Genomic DNA, 21,156 nt, shown 5'->3' on the forward strand with positions numbered 1-21,156 from the left:
TGCAGACTGGCACATTCCAAGGTCCAGGACTACGTGCTGAGGGACGCACTAAAGCTTGGGGCAGCCGCAGCAAAGGCTCAATGGGGAAAGACCACTGTGTAAGGACCCCCACCAAGCTGAACTGAGGGGCTGGATCCATGGGAAACCCTTTGAACTGTATCGTTGATATTTTCATTTGCTGTAAATGTAAAACTGTAATTGGCATGACAATTGTGAAATGGAAGGGTTGTGAAGAAACTCATGATAGTATTGAAGGAAACTGATCTCCCTTGCAATGTTTGTATTTTTTGGTGCTGTTTGAAACTGTTTGGCAATGTAATTTTTACAGATTTTTATGAATAAAGTATATTTTGGAAAAAAAAATTTAGGCAAGCATCCACCATCAAAAACAGTGAAGTTAAAATCCACACAGAATAGGAACAGAGTGGGTAATTCAGCTATTCATTTTAAACTGTCTGCTGGGTGAGAGGGTTAAAATTGCCCACACAACTTCAAAGAGTGCAATCTGGGCCTAAAAGGAATAGCATCAAGACTTGCCGATGATACCAAATTAGGAGGCTTTTCAAATTGTTAGGAAGAGTGCATTAGACTGTCAAGGACATAGACTGGCTAGGTGATTGGTAATTATATGGGAAGTGGACAGTTCAATATACACAAATGTGGCTGTTTTGGGATATTTAAATTTAATACTCTAGATTATTTCAGCTCTCATATCTTAAATTAGTCGCATAGGTGAGTCCCAACACTTCCAACATTTTTGTGTGTGTCTATTCTTACTTCAGAGCTAGATAAGCCTTGCTAATTTACCCAGGTGAAGGAATGGAAACCCCTTTTTGGAACTGCTTTTAGGTCTTGCTCTCATTTCAGCCTGCAATAACAGTAAAGCATTATATCAGACTCTATGTAAATTTGGAAACCTCTAGTGACTTTATTAATCTGACAGTAAGCAACAACAACTTGCATTTATCAAGCACCTTAAACATAGTAAAATGTCCCAAGGTGCTTCCCAGGATCATTATCAAACAAATTTGAACACCGAGCGACAAAAGGACATAAGATTAAAGAGGGAGGTTTTAAAGACTGTCTTAAAGGTTGACAGCGACATATGGGTGAGTGGGGAAGAGGCTTAAATGAGGGAATTCCAGAGCTTAGGCCCTAGGCAGCTGATGGCATGGCCACCAACGGTGGAGTGATGAAAATTGGGGATGTGCGTGTGAATATTCTGATAGATGTATGTAAGTTAAATATTTACAGTAGGGACATTTTTATCTAACTTCTCATGTACATGAAGTTATCAAAGTTTGCAATTCTTGAGAACTGCATTGATTCTTAGTACATGATTTTGAAAAACACAGTGGGCCAGAATTTGCTGAAAAGTAACAGTGTATGAATGATGCACGTTCAATTGGGCAGTGACCTATGGTGAGGAAGAGATACCCAATGAATTGTGGATCGCCACAAGTTGCTAGCCGATCTGCATGGCTCCGCTGTTAGCTTTCTGAACATGCCATCTCACCTTTAACCTTCCTGATAACGTGCAAATGCAGCAACTTCTTGAAACTAAATGCCATTAAACTCACCACAGAAAGTTAAGCCTGGTAATTACTAGCATAAATACCCTTTAAATGACATAATTGTGAATAACTGCCAATCAACTTCTCTTGCCCAGAAAGTGAATAATTAAAAGCGTGCAGTCTCATTTCTGAGTTGTGAATTGTTGTTGGAGATTTTAAAAATTCTAAGTTCTAATTTGTCAATTTGTTCTTACCTTTAATTTCTTTCAAAATTCAATCTTTCTTTCCCTTTCTTTATTTGAGTATCTGATAAAACATTGAATTCACCCACTTTAATTCACCCTCCTCCTCAGTACTTCCTCTGTTTATTTATCAATCCTTTAATCTCATTGGTTAAGGAGATGCAGTGTTTGCCCTGTAAGTCACCAAGGTCTAAGATGTCCTACTGCCTTCTCCCACTGTTATCAGCTCACACTTCCAGCAATTCTTAAAATCTAAATGTGCACAAACAAGTCCAACTTACAGGGCAGCAAAATTCCCATGTCAGTAAAATCTGGGCAAGTGTTACTTGTGTTTCTGGAAAAACAACGTGCCTTTTCTAAAAATTTCAGTGTCTTTATTGCTCTGAGATTTTAAGGTTTGTTGATTCGGATATTGCAGTTGTAATGGAAGTGAAATTGTCAACATTCACCATCATTACCCTGTGAAATAAACAGGAATTTCTGGCTCCACACATGTGCAATTAAATGCAGAAATCCAGAAGTTGCTGTCAGTGATTCCCTGTTCCTCCAAAGGGTGCACTGTTGTAGTCCCCACAGATGGCAATCTTTAGAAGTCACTGAACTGAGAAGACCTTCCCCTTTTACCCTGTCAAAAATTCCTGAAAAAAATTGCCTTGTTCATGAGCTGTAACTGGGTTTTAAAATGACGTATGAAGTCATAACTACTGCTGAAAAACATCTCTGACCCTGGAAGAGTAACTTTATATTTGTATAATGTCAATTTTTTCCATTATGATAAAAAAATTCTACAGTTTATTAATATAATAAAAATAGAGCTTTTTTAAAAGTTTGTGTATGATATTTCAGCTTCGAATGTGCATGTCCCAATCTTTATTTCACTTCTTGTAAAATTTATACAACTGAAAGATGATCAGAACATATTACTTCCTGGCTTGCTGGCTGTGAGAATAGTTCAAGGTCATTGGCTGCTTACTCTGCTTGATGACATCACTGTCGCTGGACGCCTGGAGATTCCCTTGACTTGGCACCACATTCAAATTAATGTTGGGAAAGGGGAAATTCATGCCAGAGATCACCAGATCTTTGTGGGCAGCTTTCTTCAAGGTTTGCAGGAAGCACCATCAGTTTGCTTTTGACCGCAAAATCTGGGCCCAAGTGATTTTCAAATTGTCACTCCTTATTTTGACGAGAATCTCAGAAAAGAGGTATTGGGATTTCGTGGATTTTGATAACAAACCTTTCAAACTCAACAAGTTACTATCAGTCAAATACAAATTGATCCAATAGCAAAGTCTGTATGCACTTAAAAACTGAGGCCCAGAAATGTGAGCATGCCCATCTTTGGATGCATGAGGGACACAGGTATCAGTCCTTGTGCCTGAACAGTGGCATTCAACACCCCACCCCCCACTCCCCCTCACCCAATATTGAGCCTCGGGCCTCATTTCCACTGAGCTGGCATGTTACGGACAGCAACAGACAGCTCGTTGACGAAGCACGATGAAAGAGCTGCAGTTAGTGTCACTGCCTAACATACCTGAGGGCAGCTATCAGGAAGGGTAGCAACTGGGAAGGAGGCTACTTGGAAAAGAGATGATCAGGAAGGCGGGTGCTATTAAGTCAGGAAGAAGAAATTGCTGGGGTGAGATAGGGTTCGCCGAAGAGAAAGGTAGCAGTGATTGGGAATGGGAGGAAGGCAAAGAGGAGGGGTTTGGGAGTCAACAGCATATCAGTGGGGGGAGCGGTACTGGTGTCCACCAGGGGTGAAAGGAATGGAGGGGGAGTCCCAGCTCCATATACAGGTAAACATATTTTCAAATGTTACCTTTGTTGGGGTCTAACAGACAGTACCTGCCTCAGAGCAAACCAATCTTGCAGTGGGGCCTCAAAACAGGTGTTTAGTCCCTTATTTGCATATGCAAAGGGTTTGATGTCAGTTTCATGTGTGAGCACTGTACTGCAATTTTTTGGCCTTTGCCAATATAGCAGGTGGCACACTTCTAGCTTGTAATGAGCGTGCACTTCCCGCCTGCTACAATGAAGGCCACTTAAGTGCCCGAAATATGGGCATGGCACAGCCAAATGTTTGGGCCTGTGCATTATACCTCTTCTCCAGGATGTTACCAGGAAAATGATAACAAGAAGCTTTATATCACTGGATCAGAATAGCCTGGGCACAAGTTGTTGCTTTTAACTGGAACAAAGAAAGTTAAGGTAAGGTCTAGCAGAAGTGATGAAAGTTTTGAAAAGGTCAGAAAGGATAAATTAGTGAAAGATTATTTCCACTGATCAATGTATCAGTAACAAAGGGATATTAATTTGGTATTAGTACTAAAAGCCAAAGGGGTAAGAATAAAGTTTTTTTTTAATAAGACTTGTTGTTAGATTATTGTAAGAGATACTGCCTGTTGAAGTAAAGTTAATTGAAATGTTTATGAGGGGTATGACTTGTAAAGATTTAATGATTTCAAACATGGCGCTCCACCCGCGCAGACCGGAAGTCGCGTGGCCGCCGTGATATTCAGCACGGCAGCTCATTTAAATGGGCGAGGTGGACCGGCCCCCCCCCACCGATGACGTGGCAGGGTGGGCGGTCCATCCCCGGCAACGGCATCAGGCATCACTGCGCAGGCACCGACCCCATTTTCAAAGGGCTTTGAACCCCAAATTACAATTAAAAGTTTTAAAGTGATAGTGCAGCAAATTATATTTAAAACAATTAAATACATGTTTCTAGCCCTTCTCACACCGCCCCAATAGCCATACACTCATTCCATGCTCTCTCGCCCCGCAAAATACTTACCTTGTGTACCTGACCTTCATCCCCCCACCCCCCACCGCACCACCCACCAAAATTTACAAACTTTTAACTTCAACCCCTTCCCACCATTGACTCATTTATTTGAATAACTTTGCCTGTGTAAATTTTGGCCGAGCCGTAGGGGGGGTGCCGCTACGAAGCTTTGGGCCAGCAGCAATATTGGGCCGGGCCTTCCTAGCATCAAGGCCCATAGTGGGCCTCCCCCAGAGGTATTTTTTGGGGAAAGAGGGAAATGGCGACACATCCGGTGGACTGGTGTGCTCTACCATGATGACCAGTTGCTACAGCAGCTTGGCAACAGGCACTAACGTTAAAAACAACAACTCACAGCATCATTTGGCAGCTTCACATGCAGCATTTTTGGCAGCACCTGCCTCTCAAGGACTGGCCTTCTGAGCCATCAACAAAGGTGCATCAAGAGAAGACACCCCACCTAAATGGATTGTTTGCTGCATGTCCATCATCTTCCGTAGATGGAAGGATGCCAAGCAAACTTAATTATGCACAGAGTGCATACTGACCTATGGCACTAGGAGCCAGTAGTCTTTCTGTATTGCTCGTGTTTCCATTGAGCTGTTTTTAAATTCACCAAAATTGAATTACATAAAGGTAACTGAGACAAGCATTCCTGTAATTTTTCCCAGTTGAGTAGGTGACCTTCATGTGATGCACAGTGTAACAATAAGAAAAAATGATTGTAATGCAAGTAGTTATCATGTACCAGTTCTTCAAAGTATTGGAGTTTAATTGTATGATTTTTCAAAATGAAGAGTAGTAAAAATGACTTCTCACCAGCAGGAGATGCAAGTTCACAGTCAGCCCATTCATCAATGCAGTTTCTTCCTCTTTAGCACCTGTGAAATAGAAAGCTGTTAGTAAAGTATGTACCATGTAAAACTTGCTTTTTGTTTTCATACCATGTTATACCATACACTTCGTATATCAAATGTGTTTTTGCAAGCACATTATTTAATATCGCTACAATGCTCAAGATACCAGACATCAAATACTGAATTCAACACAGCTGGCAAACATCAGTTGTTTGGAACGTTATCTGCCCGACATAAGCTAGTTTATGGTATCCATGTACAAGGATTATATAAAAGAAATAAGGGCAGAAGTGGTAAATCTCCACTGTTGATGTGAATGTGAGTCAGAGATAGGATTACAATGCTGTCACCCTGATCTGCACCTTGCACTCCATACCTGATGAGGTTCCACACCAGCAAAGCTGTCGTGCAATTGTGTCATAAAGCACCATAAGTGAGTGAATAGAGCTAAATTATAAAATTGTAAAGCACAGAGAGAGGGTATTCGGCCCATCATGCCTGTGCCTGTTCTTTGAAAGAGTTATCCATTTAGTCCTACTCCTCTGCTCTTTCCCCATAACAATGCAAGTTTTTCTTTTACACATAGAAATATATATATATATATATATATATATATATATCCAATTCCCTTTCAAAATTTAAAATTGAATCTGATTCTGCCATCCTTTCAGGCAGTACGTTTCAGATCATAATGAGGCGCTATGTAAAAAAAATTCTCATTTGCCCCTCTGGATTTTTTGTCAATTATCTTAAATGTGTCCCATCTGGTTATCAACCTTGCTGCCAGCACAAACAGTTTCTCCCCATTTACTCTATCAAAATACCTATAATTTTGAAGGTCTCTATTAAATTTCTATGGTGGCATTGGAGGAACATGATTGATTTAAAAATATTGATGTAATCATTGTCAAGAAAACATGCTATGTCAAATGAGAATTTTTAATTCATTAGTTGGAAACTTACATTAAACTTAAAATACAGAGGGAAAGCTGGAATATTACAGACAACTTTTAGAAAAACTTTGCCACAGCTGAAAATGGCCACCACCGTTTGATTTGAAAACCTTGCACATTCCAAGGCGACAAAAGTGGAGACACATGTTTGATCATCCTGTACCCAAAACAATGGCTTACCCTATTGATTGAGCCACCTGAGATTGCTTTCATTAGCAAGACATTCAAAGCAACTCTGTAACATTATTAAAAGGTGAACCCCTCCAAGGAAACACACTGATATCATGAGGCTTGAGAGATGGAAATTCCTAAACTTGAATCTCATTCGAAGATTCCAGAGAATACACTGAAAGTCATGTGACCATCTGTCCATCTCTGTGAAAGCGGGGAGTTTCCCTTGGACAAGTGGACAAGCCAGTGACTCAATCTGTGCAGAAGGCTGAAGGGCTCTCTCTTTCTCTCTCCAGAAGACCTGGTGGGGCATTCGAAGCCTAGCTGCTGGCTGATAGATCCAAGACAAAGACACCGAGAAGGAAACCCTCTGCTCAACTGTCTCCAAGAACAATTATCAACGCAGAATTTCGGGACCACAAATTTAACCAGAAGACTACTAAAGTCACCAGTCAACAAAGACTGTATTATTTTTATTTGTTCTGGACTCTAATCCAACACAAATCTATTCCCATCACTCTGTAATCTATGTGTGTGTGTGTGTGTGTGTGTGTGTGTGTGTGTGTGTGTGTGTGTGTGTGTGTGTGTGTGTGTGTGTGTGTGTTTGTTTGAGAATGTGTGTGTGTGTGTGTTTGAGAAAGTGTAGCGTAGTTTTATTATTTTTATTTAGATTGGGTTGAGGTTTCTTAAGTATTATAAACTCACCTCTTTCTTGTGTGAACTCAAGAAAACCTGTTTGATTGGTTCTTTTATGATCACAACAAAGGTAAAAGGTAAAACACTCACTGAAATGGTAAGCACATCCACAGTTTTAGGAAAAAAATAAGCCCTGTTGTTGTCAAATAAAAGAAAGTAAAAGTAGGGGCCTTGTGACCCCTACTCACTTGATAGTAACAGAAATCTCATTAGAAGGTACCAGAGAATACACTGATTCAGTCTGTGGTTGTAACCCAATGACAAACGAGAAATTGGGAGTGGGAAACCAAATTGATCCCCATCAAAATTTGAAAAACTTCAATACAGGTTTTCTTGTGGTTTTTGCTGCTAGAGTACTAATATGCCCACCTTCGAGGCCAGTACCTTCCTAAGCCAGAGTCAAGTAACTTGGGACAGGTTAAGTGTCCTATCGATTGAAGAGTTGAGGAATGAGGGCAGCACAGTGGCGCAGTGGTTAGCACCGCAGCCTCTCAGCTCCAGTGACCCGGGTTCAATTCTGGGTACTGCCTGTGCGGAGTTTGCAAGTTCTCCCTGTGACTGCGTGGGTTTCCTCCCACAGCCAAAGACTTGCAGGTTGATAGGTAAATTGGCCATTATAAATTGCCCCTAGTATAGGTAGGTGGTAGGGGAATTGTGGGGATGTGGTAGGAATATGGGATTAACGTAGGATTAGTATAAATGGGTGGTTGATGGTCGGCACAGACTTGGTGGGCCGAAGGGCCTGTTTCAGTGCTGTATCAATAAATAAGATAAAAAATAAATAAATGTAGCTCGGCAGTTTGGGATTACTATCGGTTCAAAAGCTATGAAACCTGAAATCCTAAAACTTATGGCCATCCATTTTGTATTTGAAACTGAAGAACAGGAGACAGTCTTAGAATCAGAAACAGGCAGCATAATGTTAGCTAAGATACAACTAGAACAGAGGAGACGAGAATTAGAATTCGAGAGAAAGAGCAGAGAGTGTGTCAGGAAAGGGAAAAAGAAAGAGCTTTCCAGAAGGACAAGGAGAAAAGTGAGATCGAAGGCAGCTCGAACTAACTAGGGGAAGTCCCAATACACACAGTGAAGGCATAGCTAGTGAGGGAACTACCCCTACTGAGTGTTGAGCTCTTAAAATTCTCCCAGTTGATTCCACAGTTCAATAAGGGGGATGTGAAAGCCTTTTTTGTCACTTTTGAAAAGCTTGCAAAACAGTTGAAATGGTCCTCAGACAGCTGGGCTCTGTTATTGCAAAGCAAACTAATAGGAAAAGCCCCTGAGGTTTATTCACTATTGCCAGATGAGAGCTCATCAGACTATGGGATGACTAAGAATGCTATCCTGGGCGCATGTGAGCCAGTACTGGAGGCATACCGTCAAAAATTCCAAACTCTCCGAAAGCAGCCTGAACAAACTTACTTCGAGTTTGAAAGAGTTAAGCAGCTTGCTTTTGACCAGTGGATACGGACACTCAAGTTACAACCTACACATGAAAACCTCAGATCGGTGATCCTTCTTGAGGAGTTCTAAAACTCGCTCCCCCTTCCCATTAAAACCCACAGAGAAATAAAAGGTTCCAAGAGCCAGGCAGGCCGCAATTCTGGCTGATGAATTTACACCGTTCACAAGCCCTTACCCAGATAGGATAAAGGTGGAAGGGTGGTAGGAGCCTGAACAGCCATGGGTGCAAAGGGAAAGCTGGACAAATGGGGCCCTTATCAGGCCAAAAAACAATGGTGCTGAGAGCAGGAGTGACGCCCGAAGACCTGGGTGTTTCCATTGTAACAAGACAGGTCACTTTGAGCTGACTGCTGGAAGTTATGGAGAAAACCTATAGGATTAATCAGGGCACACCAGGCCAGTGTAGACAAAGGGGCCCTGATGGAAAGCACAGCAGAGCAGGCTGTGGCTTTACTGCAGGTGTAAAACCAGGTAAACCTACTGTTGTGAGTGCGGGAAAACTTAACAAAATCCCTGAAAGTTACCAGGATTTTGTGTGCCAAGTAACCCTGTGCCCCTCGAGTGAGGCAAGCAAGCTCATAGACATACTTAGAGATACAGGGGCCACCCAATCCTTCTGCTGGGAAAAGGCATGACCTTTCCCCAGAGAGTGCATTGAGTGATAGAGTGCTAGTGAATGGTATCGGAGGGTGATGTAAGCCCATACCTTTATACCGGCTGCATCAGGAGTGTGACATTGTTTCAGGACTGGTAACCATGGGGATTGTCCCAAACTTACCTGTGGACAGGGTTGACCTGCTCCTGGGTAATGATCTGGCAGGGACAAAGGTGGTAGCTTCCGCAGTCGTTTTAGAGAGACCAGAATAGGTGAAGGAGACAGAGCAGTTGCAGGAGAAGGTCCTCGACATTTTCCCTGACCCGTGGAGTGATATGGTCCATGGTCAAACAAACTCCATCAGAGGAGGCTGAACTGGCAGTGCAGAGAGATGACCCTACTGTCTGGTTATCAGAAACCTTCTTTGGGAATTTAGAGGACCCAACGGATGGGTTAAACCCATTTTCCTTAGTTGAAGAGAAGTTCAGCAAGCCGACCCAGTATTAAGAAAGTTAGCACAGACTGCCCAAACCGAAGCTGAAGGAGAGGGCGTCCCAGCTACTATGTAAAGAATGAGGTACTGATGAGGAAGTAGAAATGCCCTCCCAGACCTGCAGACCAAGAGTGGATAGTGGTTCACCAAACAGTGGTGCCACCAGGGTACTGTCAAGAAATCCTAAGAATAGGAATATCGGAACACAGGAGCAGGAGTAGGCCATTCAACCCATTGAGCCTGCCCCGCCATTCAATATGATCATGGCTGATTATCCACTTCAATGCCTTTTTCCTACACTATCCTCATATCCTGTTATGTCATTGGCATTTAGAAATCTGTCTATCTCTGCTTTAAACATACTCAATGACTGAGCTTCCACAGCCCTCTGGGTAGAGAATTCCAAAGATTCACAACCCTCTGAGTAAAGAAATTTCTTCTCATCTCGGTCCGAAGAGGCTTCCCCCTTATTGTGAAATTGTGTCCCCTGGTTCTAGACTCTCCAACCAGGGGAAACATCTTAGCTGCATCTACCCTGTCTATCCATGTAAGTATTTCGTAGGTTTCAATGAGATCACCTCTAATTCTTCAAAACTCTAGAGAATACAGGCCCAGCTTCCCCAATCTCTCTTCATAGGACAGTCCTGCCATCCCGGGAACAAGTCTGGTGAATCTTCGCTGCACTCCCTCTATGGTAATAATATCCTTCCTAAGGTAAGGGAACCAAAACTGCACACACTAGGTGCAGTCTAACCAAGGTTCTATACAACTGAAGCAAGACTTCACTACTCCTGAACTCAAATCCTCTTGTGACAAAGGCTAACATACCATTAGCCTTCTTAATTGCTTGCTGCATCTGCATGTTAGCTTTCAGTGACTTATTGACAAGGACACCCAGGTCCCTTTGTACATCTACACTTCCTAATCTCTGCACATCTATTGCCCCAACCAAAGTGGATAATCTCATATTTTTCCACATTATATTGCATCTGTCACGTTCTTGCCCACTTACTGGCTGGAATTTTATGGTGGATGGACGGGAGCCAGACTCTGACGTGAAAGTCGGTGGCGAACCCGCTTCCGCCTAGACTGGGGATCCGTCCCATATTTTACAGGTCCCCGGGCATTAATTGTTCTGAGGCGGGACTTCCACCCACTTGAGGACTGGCAGCTCTTAGTTCCAACAGCGCCTCCGGTAGGAGCGGCCACTGCTGGGACTGCAGCCCAGCCGACGCCATGGATCCAGGAGGGAAGGTAACTGGGGGCGTGCCTCACCAGGGGGATTGGTCCTTCCTGGTGAGGCTGGAGTGGTCCTTTGGGGGGAGGGGGATGTCTTGGGTCCCGGGGGTGGGTTGGGAGGCGGGGCATCCTTAATCGGGCATGCCGTGCCCGACTGCCATGCACCCCCCCCCCCCCACCGGGGCACGGAAAGGCCAGCAGCTATTGCTGGGCAGCCTTTCACATCCCCAACACACCCACTTGCCACGGGTAAAATACCCGTTTCCCAACCCTGACCGCCATAAACTTGTCCGGAGGTGGAAGCGAGGCAGCTAGGCCTCCCGGAGCCTGCCGCTCAATTTTATGCCGCCCCCACGCCACCATCCGACCTGCTGGGGCGGTGTAAAATTCCTGCCACTAAGTCTATCCAACTCTCTTTGAAGCTGCTTTGCATCTTCCTCACAACACATACCCACTTAGTTTTCTGTCATCCGCAAACTTGGAAATACTACATTTGGTCCCCACATCCAAATCATTGATATATATTGTGAACAGCTGGGGTCCAAGCACCGATCCCTGCGGTATCCCATTAGTCACAGCTTGCCAATGCAAGAATGACCCGTTTATTCCTACTATCTGTTTTCTACCTGTTAAGCAATCCTTAATCCATGCCAGTATATTACCTCCTATCCCATGTGCTTTAATTTTGCTAACCAACCTCCTGTGGGGGACCTTATCAAAAGCCGTCTGAAAATTCAAGTATACCACGTCCATTGACTTCCCTTTATTACTTCTGTTAGTAACATCCTCAAAAAAACTCCAACAGGTTCGCCAAACATGGTTTCCCATTCATAAATCCATGTTGACTATATGCCCAATCAGATCATTATTAACCAAGTGTCCATTTATCACATTCTTTAGAATAGATTCTAGCATTTTCCCAATGACTGATGTAGCCCACGAACTTCCAATGGCTGACAGGCAGTGTACGAAAAACCCAAGCAGCATAAGACAGCATTTTGACTGGCCAAAAGTTCACAAAGATGTGGTGGAGTTCTGTAAAACTTGCCACATGTCCCAAGTTGTGGGGCAGCCCCAACCTGCAATAAAGCCTGCACCTTTAATTCCCATAACAGCTGTTAAGGAACCCTTTACAGAATGCTGGTTGATTGTGTGGAACCCCTGCCGAAAGCAAAAGCAAAAGGGGGCTACTAGTATCTTCTCACCATTATGGATGTGGCTACTCGCTTCCCAGAGGCCATTCCCCTAAGAACTATCTCTGCCAAGGTAGTGGTGGAGGAGCTAACCCAATTCTTTACCGGATATGCGCTGCCTGCTGAGATCCAGTCAGATCAGGGCACTAATTTCATGTCTGCCATCTTTCAAAAAGTCATGGGTAGCATAACCCAGCTAAAGTCCTCAACCTACCACCCACAGTCACAAGGGGCTTTGGAACAGTACCATCAGACCCTAAAGACAAAGAACAGGGCATCCTGCAATGAGTACCCCCATGACAAGGGTAAAGATTTCTCCTGTTTGCGACCAGGGACTCACCTAATGAGTCCACTGGCTTTAGCCCCTTTGAATTAGTTTATGGACACAAGGTGAGAGATCCTCTTAAACTAATTAAGGAGAAGTTTTTAGGACACAGGGATGAGTCTTCCATGTTAAACTACATTTCCATGTTCTAGGATCAGCTCACGAAAGCCTGTGCAGTGGCTCAGGAGTGCCTACAAACCTCCCAAACAGCTATAAAAAGGCAGGCAGATAAACATGCCAAGGCCAGAACATTTTGGCCTGGAGACCATGTGCTAAAACTATTCCCAATTTAGGTTGTACCCCTGAAAGCCCATACAGAGTGGCAAAAAGGATTAGCCGGGTAAATTATTTATTTGATACCCCAGACTGAAGGAATAAACAAAGGCTGTGCCACATTAACATGTTAAAACAGTACCACAGTCGGGAAGAAGACAGACAAGTACAGATTTGTCAGACAGTCAGGAAGGAAGGCCAGTGAGCAGCGTTAGTAGAAGGTCTGGGGGATTCCCAAACTGAAGTCCCTACTGCCCGGTTAGCCAACACCGAAGTGTTGAATAACCTAGACACCACACTCTCTTATTTGAATGTGAAACAGAAAAAAGCCCTAGCAAGGCTGCTCACAGCATTTAAAGAAATCTGCAAGGAGACACCAGGGTGCACAACCTTAACCCTACTTGATATGGATGTAGGAGAGACCCCTCCCATAAACCAGAACCCCTATCGCCTAGGTCCCAAGAAATTGGCCCAGGTTCGGAGGAAAGACATTATATGATAGAAAGCAAACTGATTGAGCCCAGCCAGAACAGCTGGAGTTCCCCAGTCATACTAATGCCCAAGCCCGATGGCTCAACAAGGCTTTGCATTAATTACAGGAAGGTTAATGCAGTAACCAGAACTGATTTCTACCCAATGCCCGCCTGGAAGACTGTATTGATAGAGTAGGGAATGCCACCTAGATAATCAAAATACACATGCTAAAAGGATATTGGCAGGTTCCCTTAACACCTTGAGCCAAAGAGATATCAGCTTTTGTCACCCCATTCTGCCTATTCCAGTGCCCAGTGATGCTCTTTGGTTTAACGAATGCCCCAGACACCTTCCAAATGTTGATAAACCAGGTAGTGGCTGTCCTACCCAACTGTGTAGTTTACCTGGATGATTTGCTGGTATACAATGAGACCTTGAGGGACTTCCTAGACCAAGTGACCTCTTTCTGTGCCTTAAACTTTCTTTAATTCTATGATTCTAATTAGATGCCCTCTTCCAAAGGTTACAGTCAGCTAACCTAGTCATAAACCTTGCAAAAAACAAGTTTGCTAAAGCTCAAGTGACCTACGTTGGGCATGTTGTCGGTCAGGAGCGGGTGCTGCCCAGAGCAGCAAAAGTACAGGCACTGATAGATTCTCCCGTCTCCACAACAAAAAGGAAATAATGCATTTTCTGGAAATGTGCAGGTTTTACTGCAAGTTTGTTCCAAACTTCAGCACTATTGCCACCCCACTGAAAGACGTACTGCAGAGAAAAGCCAAGGTAGTGAGGTCAAAGACGTGCCAAACAACTTTCAAGAGGTTAAATGCCATATTAACAAATGAACTGGTTCTGGCAGCTCCCAACTTTAATAAATGCTCTAAAGTGGCAGTTGATGCTAGTGACCTAGGAATAGGTGCTGTCCTACTTCAAGACAATGAGGCAGGCATTGAAAAACCAGTAGGGTACTTCTCCAAAAAGTTAAGCCAACATCAAAAGGGATACTCCATTGTGGAAAAGGAAATGCTGGGAATGTTGCTAGTTCTCTAGCACTTTGAAATCTATGTTCAAAACGGATAGAAGGAGATGGTGGTTTATACAGACCATAATCTGTTAACTTTTGTGGAGAAATTCAAAAATCATCATGCAAGGCTATTTCTACGGAGCCTGCTCTTACAACCCAACCATTTAAAAATTACCCACATTGCGGGAAAAAACAATGCAGTCGCTGATGCATTGTCCAGGGTCTAACCCAGTGTAGAATGATCCCAGGCAAAACTCCAAAAAATTAAACCAGAATAGCTGTTGCAGACAATGCCAGTTGCAGAAATTCTAAGATGAATGTGTGAATTTGAGAAGTGAATGTTTGAGAATGAATGCGTGTGTTTTGTTTCACAGTCTTATAATGAAATGTTCCTATCATCACATTTCATTTTGTGTGGTGGGGAGCTTTCAAGAAAACATGCTATGCCAAATTAGGATTTTTAATTCATCAGTTGGAAACTTACATAAAACTTTTAAAAAAGAACGAAAGCTGGAATATTACAGACAACTTTTACAAAGACTTTGCCACAGCTAAAAATAGCCACCACCATTTGCATTTGAAAACCTTGCACAGTCCAAGGCATCAAAAGTGGAGACACATGTTCTATTAGCCTGTAGCCAAAACAATAGCTTGCCCTATTGATTGAGCTACCTGAGGTTGTTTTCATTATCAAGACATTCAAAGCCATCCTGGGACATTAGCATTGAACGGGCAAACACCTCCAGGGGAACAGATTGAAACATGAGGCTTGAGAGATGGAAATTCCTAAACTTGAATCTCATGTGACCATCTGTCCATCTCTGTGAAAGCGGGGAGTTTTACTTGGACAAGCGGACAAGCCAGTGACTCAATCCGTGCAGAAGCCAGAAGGGCTCTCTCTCTCTCTCTCTCCAGAAGGCCTGATGGGGTATAAGAATCCTAGCTGCTGGCTGATAGATCCAAGACAGACGCCAAGAAGGAAGCCCTCTGCTGAACTGACTCCAAGAACAATTATCAATGCAGAACATCAGGACAACAAATTCAACTGGAAGACCACTAAAGCTACCAGACCACAGACTGTTTATTATTTTTATTTCTCTGGACTTTAATTCAACACAAATTTATTCCTCATTACTCTGTAATCTATTTGTGTGTGTGAGATTCTCATGTGTGTGCGTGCACGAAAGTGTAGCATAATTTTATTGTTTTATTTAGATTGGGTTTAGATTTTTAAAGTATTATGAGCTCATCTCTTTCTTGTTTAAACTTAAGAAAACCTGTCCGATCTTTTATTTCACAATCACAACAAAGGTAAAAGGTAAAAAACTCACTGAAGTGGTAAGCACATCTGCTGTTTAAAAAAATGGAATAATCCCTGTTGCAATCAAATAAGAGGATGAGCAAGAGGGGAGCCTTGTGACCTCTCCTCACCTGATCGCAACATCATCCATGCAAATCAAAATAGTAAGCCTTGAGATGGAAGAGTAGGCAGTTTTGCCAAACAAGAAGTAGTAAAGTAGAACAGTCTTTGAAGCATGCAGCACTGTATTTCCACCCTACAACTTCTAATATATTTTATAAATCGAGATGAGTTAGGACTAGCAATGTGCCGGTAATGAAAATCTGTAATTTCAAGTACTATTGTATGGCCTCCAATATAAGTATTAGACAAAACAAACAGCAGCCTCTTGCAAGTCTTCATTACTTTTTATAAATCTACTAGGAACATATGTAGCAGAAACTCTGGGAGCAAATCAACATCCCACTGACATGTTCAGATACCTATATTGACTAAGCTTGAACACTCACTTAAACAGATTACACAAAACTCTGAAGCTCTCAAGCAGCATCGTTTAATGAGTGTATGTGGCAACAAAGAAACAGAAGTGAAGCCAATTCCATATTTCAAATGATTTAATAACAAAGCATGAGATGATTTGGCCATTAATAGATTCCCTAAGTTGCACACTAACATTCTACCTGTGATTATATCAGTGAGACAAGATTCTGGAATTAATACATTTAAAATATATTGTAGAAGTTACACAGCCAAATGTGCTGCGCTAGGATCAGATTTTTAAAAAATCAAAAACGACTGGATCTGTCATTGGCATGACACTGAACTATCTTGTATCACTTCCATTCTCAATAAAAAAAATCTGTTAATAGTTTAAAGTACACCTTATTCCAGAATCTTGCCACAATTAATGCTTTGCTACTTGCTTCATAACATGGATGTTGGAATACACTGAGTTGTGTAATCTGACAGCGCAAGAGAAAAAACAAATTGCAGATTATTTGAAATCACATTCCTTGCAAATTTAATCCCTTTACTCAAAAGATTTTTTTTTTCCCCCAAAGTGAATTAAATTGGGTGAATAATTTTCTGTATAATTCACAACTCTTGACAGCTAACAAAAGGTTTCAGAAAATGCATTTGAAACAGCAGTTACATCCATTTCATATCTATCCGGTATATATCTTCTTTCCATCAAAAGGATGCTGAACAATGACATGTGTACTTCCTACCATTTAAAATTTTATGGTCACTGCACTGTCAATTGATGTATTTAATTCAGTATATCTACCATATGGCACCACTGAGAGGGTGCAGAACGCTTTAAGAGGCAAAGGGGAACAACCAGAAGTTGTGGTCCAATTGCAAACCAATGGCATAAAAAGACTTGTAATAATAAAGCACTTTTCACAGACATTCCAAAGTGCAATACAGCCAATGGAGTAATTTTAAAGTGCAGTCCCTGTTATAATGTAGGAAACACGGCAGCCAGTATGCACACAACAACTACCACAAATAGCAATGTGATTATGATCAGATAATCTGTTTTTTGTGATGTTGTTTGAGGAATAAATATTGGCCAGGACACCAGGGATAAAACTCCCATGCTCTTCTTCAAGATAGTGTCATGAGAATCTTTTAAATCCGAGCAGGCAGATGGTGCCTCAGTTTAATGTCTCATCTGAAAGACAGCACCTCTGACAATGCAGCATTCCTTCAGTACTGCACTGAGTGTCATCCTTGATATTTATTCTCAAGTCCTGGAGTAGGACTCGAACCCAAAACCTTTTAATTCAGAGGCAAGAGTGCTACCAACTGAGCCATAGGGCTGAATTTTACACCGCCCCAGCAGGTAAGATGGTGACGTGGGGCGGCATAAAATTGAGCGGCAGGCTCTGGGAGGCCTACCCATCCCGCTTCCGCCTCTGGACAAGTTTACGGCGTCAGGCAGGGGGTAGGAAATGGCCTGCCTGCCTGAGGCCATTCAAGGCCCTTAAGTGGCCACTTAAGGGTCCTCACCCGCCTCCACGGGTATTTTACCTGTGGCAAGCGGGTGTGCTGGGGACGTGAAAATCCGCCCAGTGATAGCTGCCCACGCCTTCCAACCCACCCCTGGGACCCAAGACATCCCCTTCCCCCCCAAACGAACCCTCCAGCCTCACCAGGGAAGGACCGATCCCACTGGTGAGGCATGCCCCTACTTACCTTTCCTCCTCGATCCGTGGTGTCAGCTGGGCTGCAGTCCCAGCAGTGGCCACTGCTCCCTGTGGCACTGCTGGGACTAAGAGCTGCTGGCCCGCTGATTGGCTAGCAGCTCACTGAGGCGGGACCTCCTCCCTCAAGCGGGTGAAAGTCCCGCCTTGGGACAATTAAAGCCTGAGGACCCGTAAAATACGGGACAGATCCTTGGGCTAGGCGGAAGTGGGTTCACTATTGACTTTCACATCGGTGTCCAGCTCCCGCCCATCCATCGTAAAATTCTGGCCATAGTTTTGACATTAACATAGGGAAAAGGTTGCGACCTTGCACTCAAGAGGTTCACAAGGTAATTAAAAACGGTCCTCAAAGGTAATAATCTCTTGATTATTCCCAGTATCACACGCTTGTGAGTATAGGAATAGTAGGATAACACAGGATGTGTGGCCAGAGAAATAGTGCAGGAGGGAGGGATTCAGATTGCGCGGCATGAGGACTAATTCTGGGGCAAGAGCAATCTGTTCAAAATGGATCTGTTCAAGAGCTGGAACAAATGTCCTTGCAGGGAGGTTAAGTAATGCTGTAGGGAAGGGATTAAACTAATTTGGTGGTGGGATAGGCAGCAGGATGAAACATTAGAGAGGGGAATTGAGCTGGACAGAGGACTAGGAGAAGCAAATCACACAAGAGTAAAAAATAGTTCAGAAATAGGAGGGGGAAGACAAAGGGCACATGTGAGGCCGTCAAAGGTGAGCTTGTAGTGTTTGTGTATAAATGCACAGAGCACAGTAAATAATATAGGTGAGCTGCAGGTACAAGTTATTACATGGGACTATGATACAGTGACAATAACAGCGACCTAGCTCAAAGAAAGGGAGGATTGGGAACTTAATATTCCTGGCTACAGAATATCCAGGAAGTATATGGAAGGAGGAAAGAAAGCGGGGGAATGGAGGGCTGCCAGTGTTGATCAAAGAAACTGTTATTGCGTTAGAAAGGGAGGATGCCAATCAGAAATTGGTAGGCAAAATATGAACTGAATAGGAGGCCTTCAAGGAGGGGATAATTTGAGTACAGGGTAGAGACATTCCCATGATGGGGAGAGGAAGGATATTGAAAGCTAGTAATCCCTAGATGACTGAAGACAAAGACATTAAAATGAAACAGAAAAAAGGAGGCTTATGTCAAATGTGAGGCTCATAATACAGTTGTGAACCAAGCTGAATACAGGGAGTACAGAGGATATCTAAAAATGGAATAAGAGGGGCAAAAGGAGAGTATGAGAATAGAGTAGAAGCTGCCATAAAAGGGAATCCAAAAGTATTTTATAAGCATTAAAACAGTAAAAGGGTAATCAAAGGGAAAAAAATCAGACTGATTTGGAACAAAAAACAAATCAGACTTGGATATACAGGGTATAAATTCAGTTTGCAGATGACACAAAATTCATAAATGTAGTCAGCGATGTGGAAGAAAGTAATAGACTTCAGAAGGACACAGACAGGTGAAATGGGCAGGCACATGGTTCACAAGAACCAGATGCAATATTCTTTTACATAGATCTATTATGATCTTGAATGTACTGCCTGAAAGGTTGGTGGAAGCAGATTCAGTCATAACATTCAAAAAAGAATTGAATAAATAATTGAAGGCAAAAAAGTTACAGGGCTATGGGGAAAGAACTGGGACTAATTGAATAGCTTTACCAAAGAGCTGGTTCAGGCATGATGGGCTGAATGGACTTCTTCTCTGCTGTATACTACTATGATTCTGAAACGCATTTGCAATTTTACTCCTGTTGTGCTTACTCACTCTGTCATCAACTGAACACTTTTGAAAAAATGATTGTGATCTAATTGACCACTTTATCTAGGGTAATAGTAATTTAAAGCAATGTCTTTTTCTCACATTGTGTTGCTTTGTAAATTTTATACTATTTTAAAAATCTCTTTTTATGTTCTTCCAAGGTGCTCCATGTGAACTTTATTAAATGGCTTATCATCTAGCCACTGAATTCTTTCAGCAGAAATTAAAACGTTACTGCTGACGAGATATCCTGTTTCTATCTAAACTATTCCCTAGATGCCGGACTGTCCATCTCTGGGTGTCTTTCATTTGTAAAATAGAAATAAAGAGAGAATTTGACCTATCCTACTCATATCCAACTGGTTAATTTAGTCAATATATTAGGTGACTGATGTAATGAGTTCTTTATGTTATCTGCTCCAACATAAATGAGATGCATGGAGTCTAGTTTGCTGAAGATCTCAAAGAGGTTTATTATAGCTGAACTATTATACAGTACAGAGCTAACTATTTACAGAACCATACTCTGGGTGTTACAGTTGCAGAGTGACTCAGGCTTCAAGTCACATGACTACATCCTGGTACTTAGCTCATTAGCATGCTAAGATTTTAAAGGGAAATCACTCTAAAGCCAAGTGTATAACAACTGCTACCAGAGATAACAAATAAGAACATAAGTCTTCCAGAATTGAACAAGAGTCTGCTAGGAGGACAAAAAGACTTAGAAAATTGTACTGGGGTAAGGTAATGTAATTTTTGTTCTAATTACTCTTGTTTAGAAAGTGATTGTTTAAATTTTTGCATACAAGAGGGAGTTCCAGGTCATGTTATTGTTTGGGACAGAGTTTCACAGAAGACCATCCATTCTGCATCCACGCTGCCACTATCACTTTAATCCCATAGGCTTTAATTTCCTAATAAGTTCATTTTCTTCGATTGATTATAGCATTATATCTTTTGGATTGATACAAAATGTTGAAACAGGCTCCATGGGAGATGATGGAATCAATTTGTATTGGATAATTCAAATACAACTTAGTTCTGTTCCTTTTAGAAAATAACATTTTGGTACATGGTGTATAAGTAATTTGCATCATGACATGTAGTAGGTATAGTATGCTTGGGAAGTACAGGTGATTTTGGACCCATGGTTTGCAAATCACTCCACCACTGGGTTTTTCCTCACGTCATTTTGTAATATAACTGATAAAAACTGATTGCCATAAGAAGGCAATATCTCCATTAATACTGTATTGTTTGACTTACAGGATAGTAAAAAGTCAACTAGATGGGCGTTGGTCTTGTCTTGCCTAGTAATTGCTATGTTCCTATGTTGTAGCTGAGCAGGGGATCGGCAAACGGAGTGCATTAGAGGAAGGATGAACACTCCTGCTTCAAATTCACATTAAGTATTTTTTTTTAAATCTACCTTTTAGTGGCAGCCTCCAGTGTTCATTTAAGGACGACTGGTTAGGCCATATGCAGACATGGTTATTCCTGAACACAGCAGGCCTAGTCATTGCAGCTCGATTTTGGGACGTAGCCTCAAA

The 21,156-nt window shown here is 42.4% G+C and overlaps 1 protein-coding gene across 5 annotated transcripts in view; it reads right to left on the reverse strand.

The window, feature by feature from the left end:
- Nucleotides 1–21,156, reverse strand: part of kynu (kynureninase) — a 283,739-nt gene that overhangs the window by 104,287 nt on the left and 158,296 nt on the right. For all 5 annotated transcript variants that reach the window (XM_068035006.1, XM_068035003.1, XM_068035005.1 and 2 more), the window contains one exon: nucleotides 5,370–5,431. In XM_068035006.1, coding sequence (XP_067891107.1) covers nucleotides 5,370–5,431 — 62 coding nt within the window. The remainder of the gene's footprint in view (nucleotides 1–5,369; nucleotides 5,432–21,156) is intronic.

This window comes from Heterodontus francisci, chromosome 7 (genome assembly GCF_036365525.1).
Source record: "Heterodontus francisci isolate sHetFra1 chromosome 7, sHetFra1.hap1, whole genome shotgun sequence".
In the NCBI taxonomy this organism is placed as follows: domain Eukaryota; kingdom Metazoa; phylum Chordata; class Chondrichthyes; order Heterodontiformes; family Heterodontidae; genus Heterodontus; species Heterodontus francisci.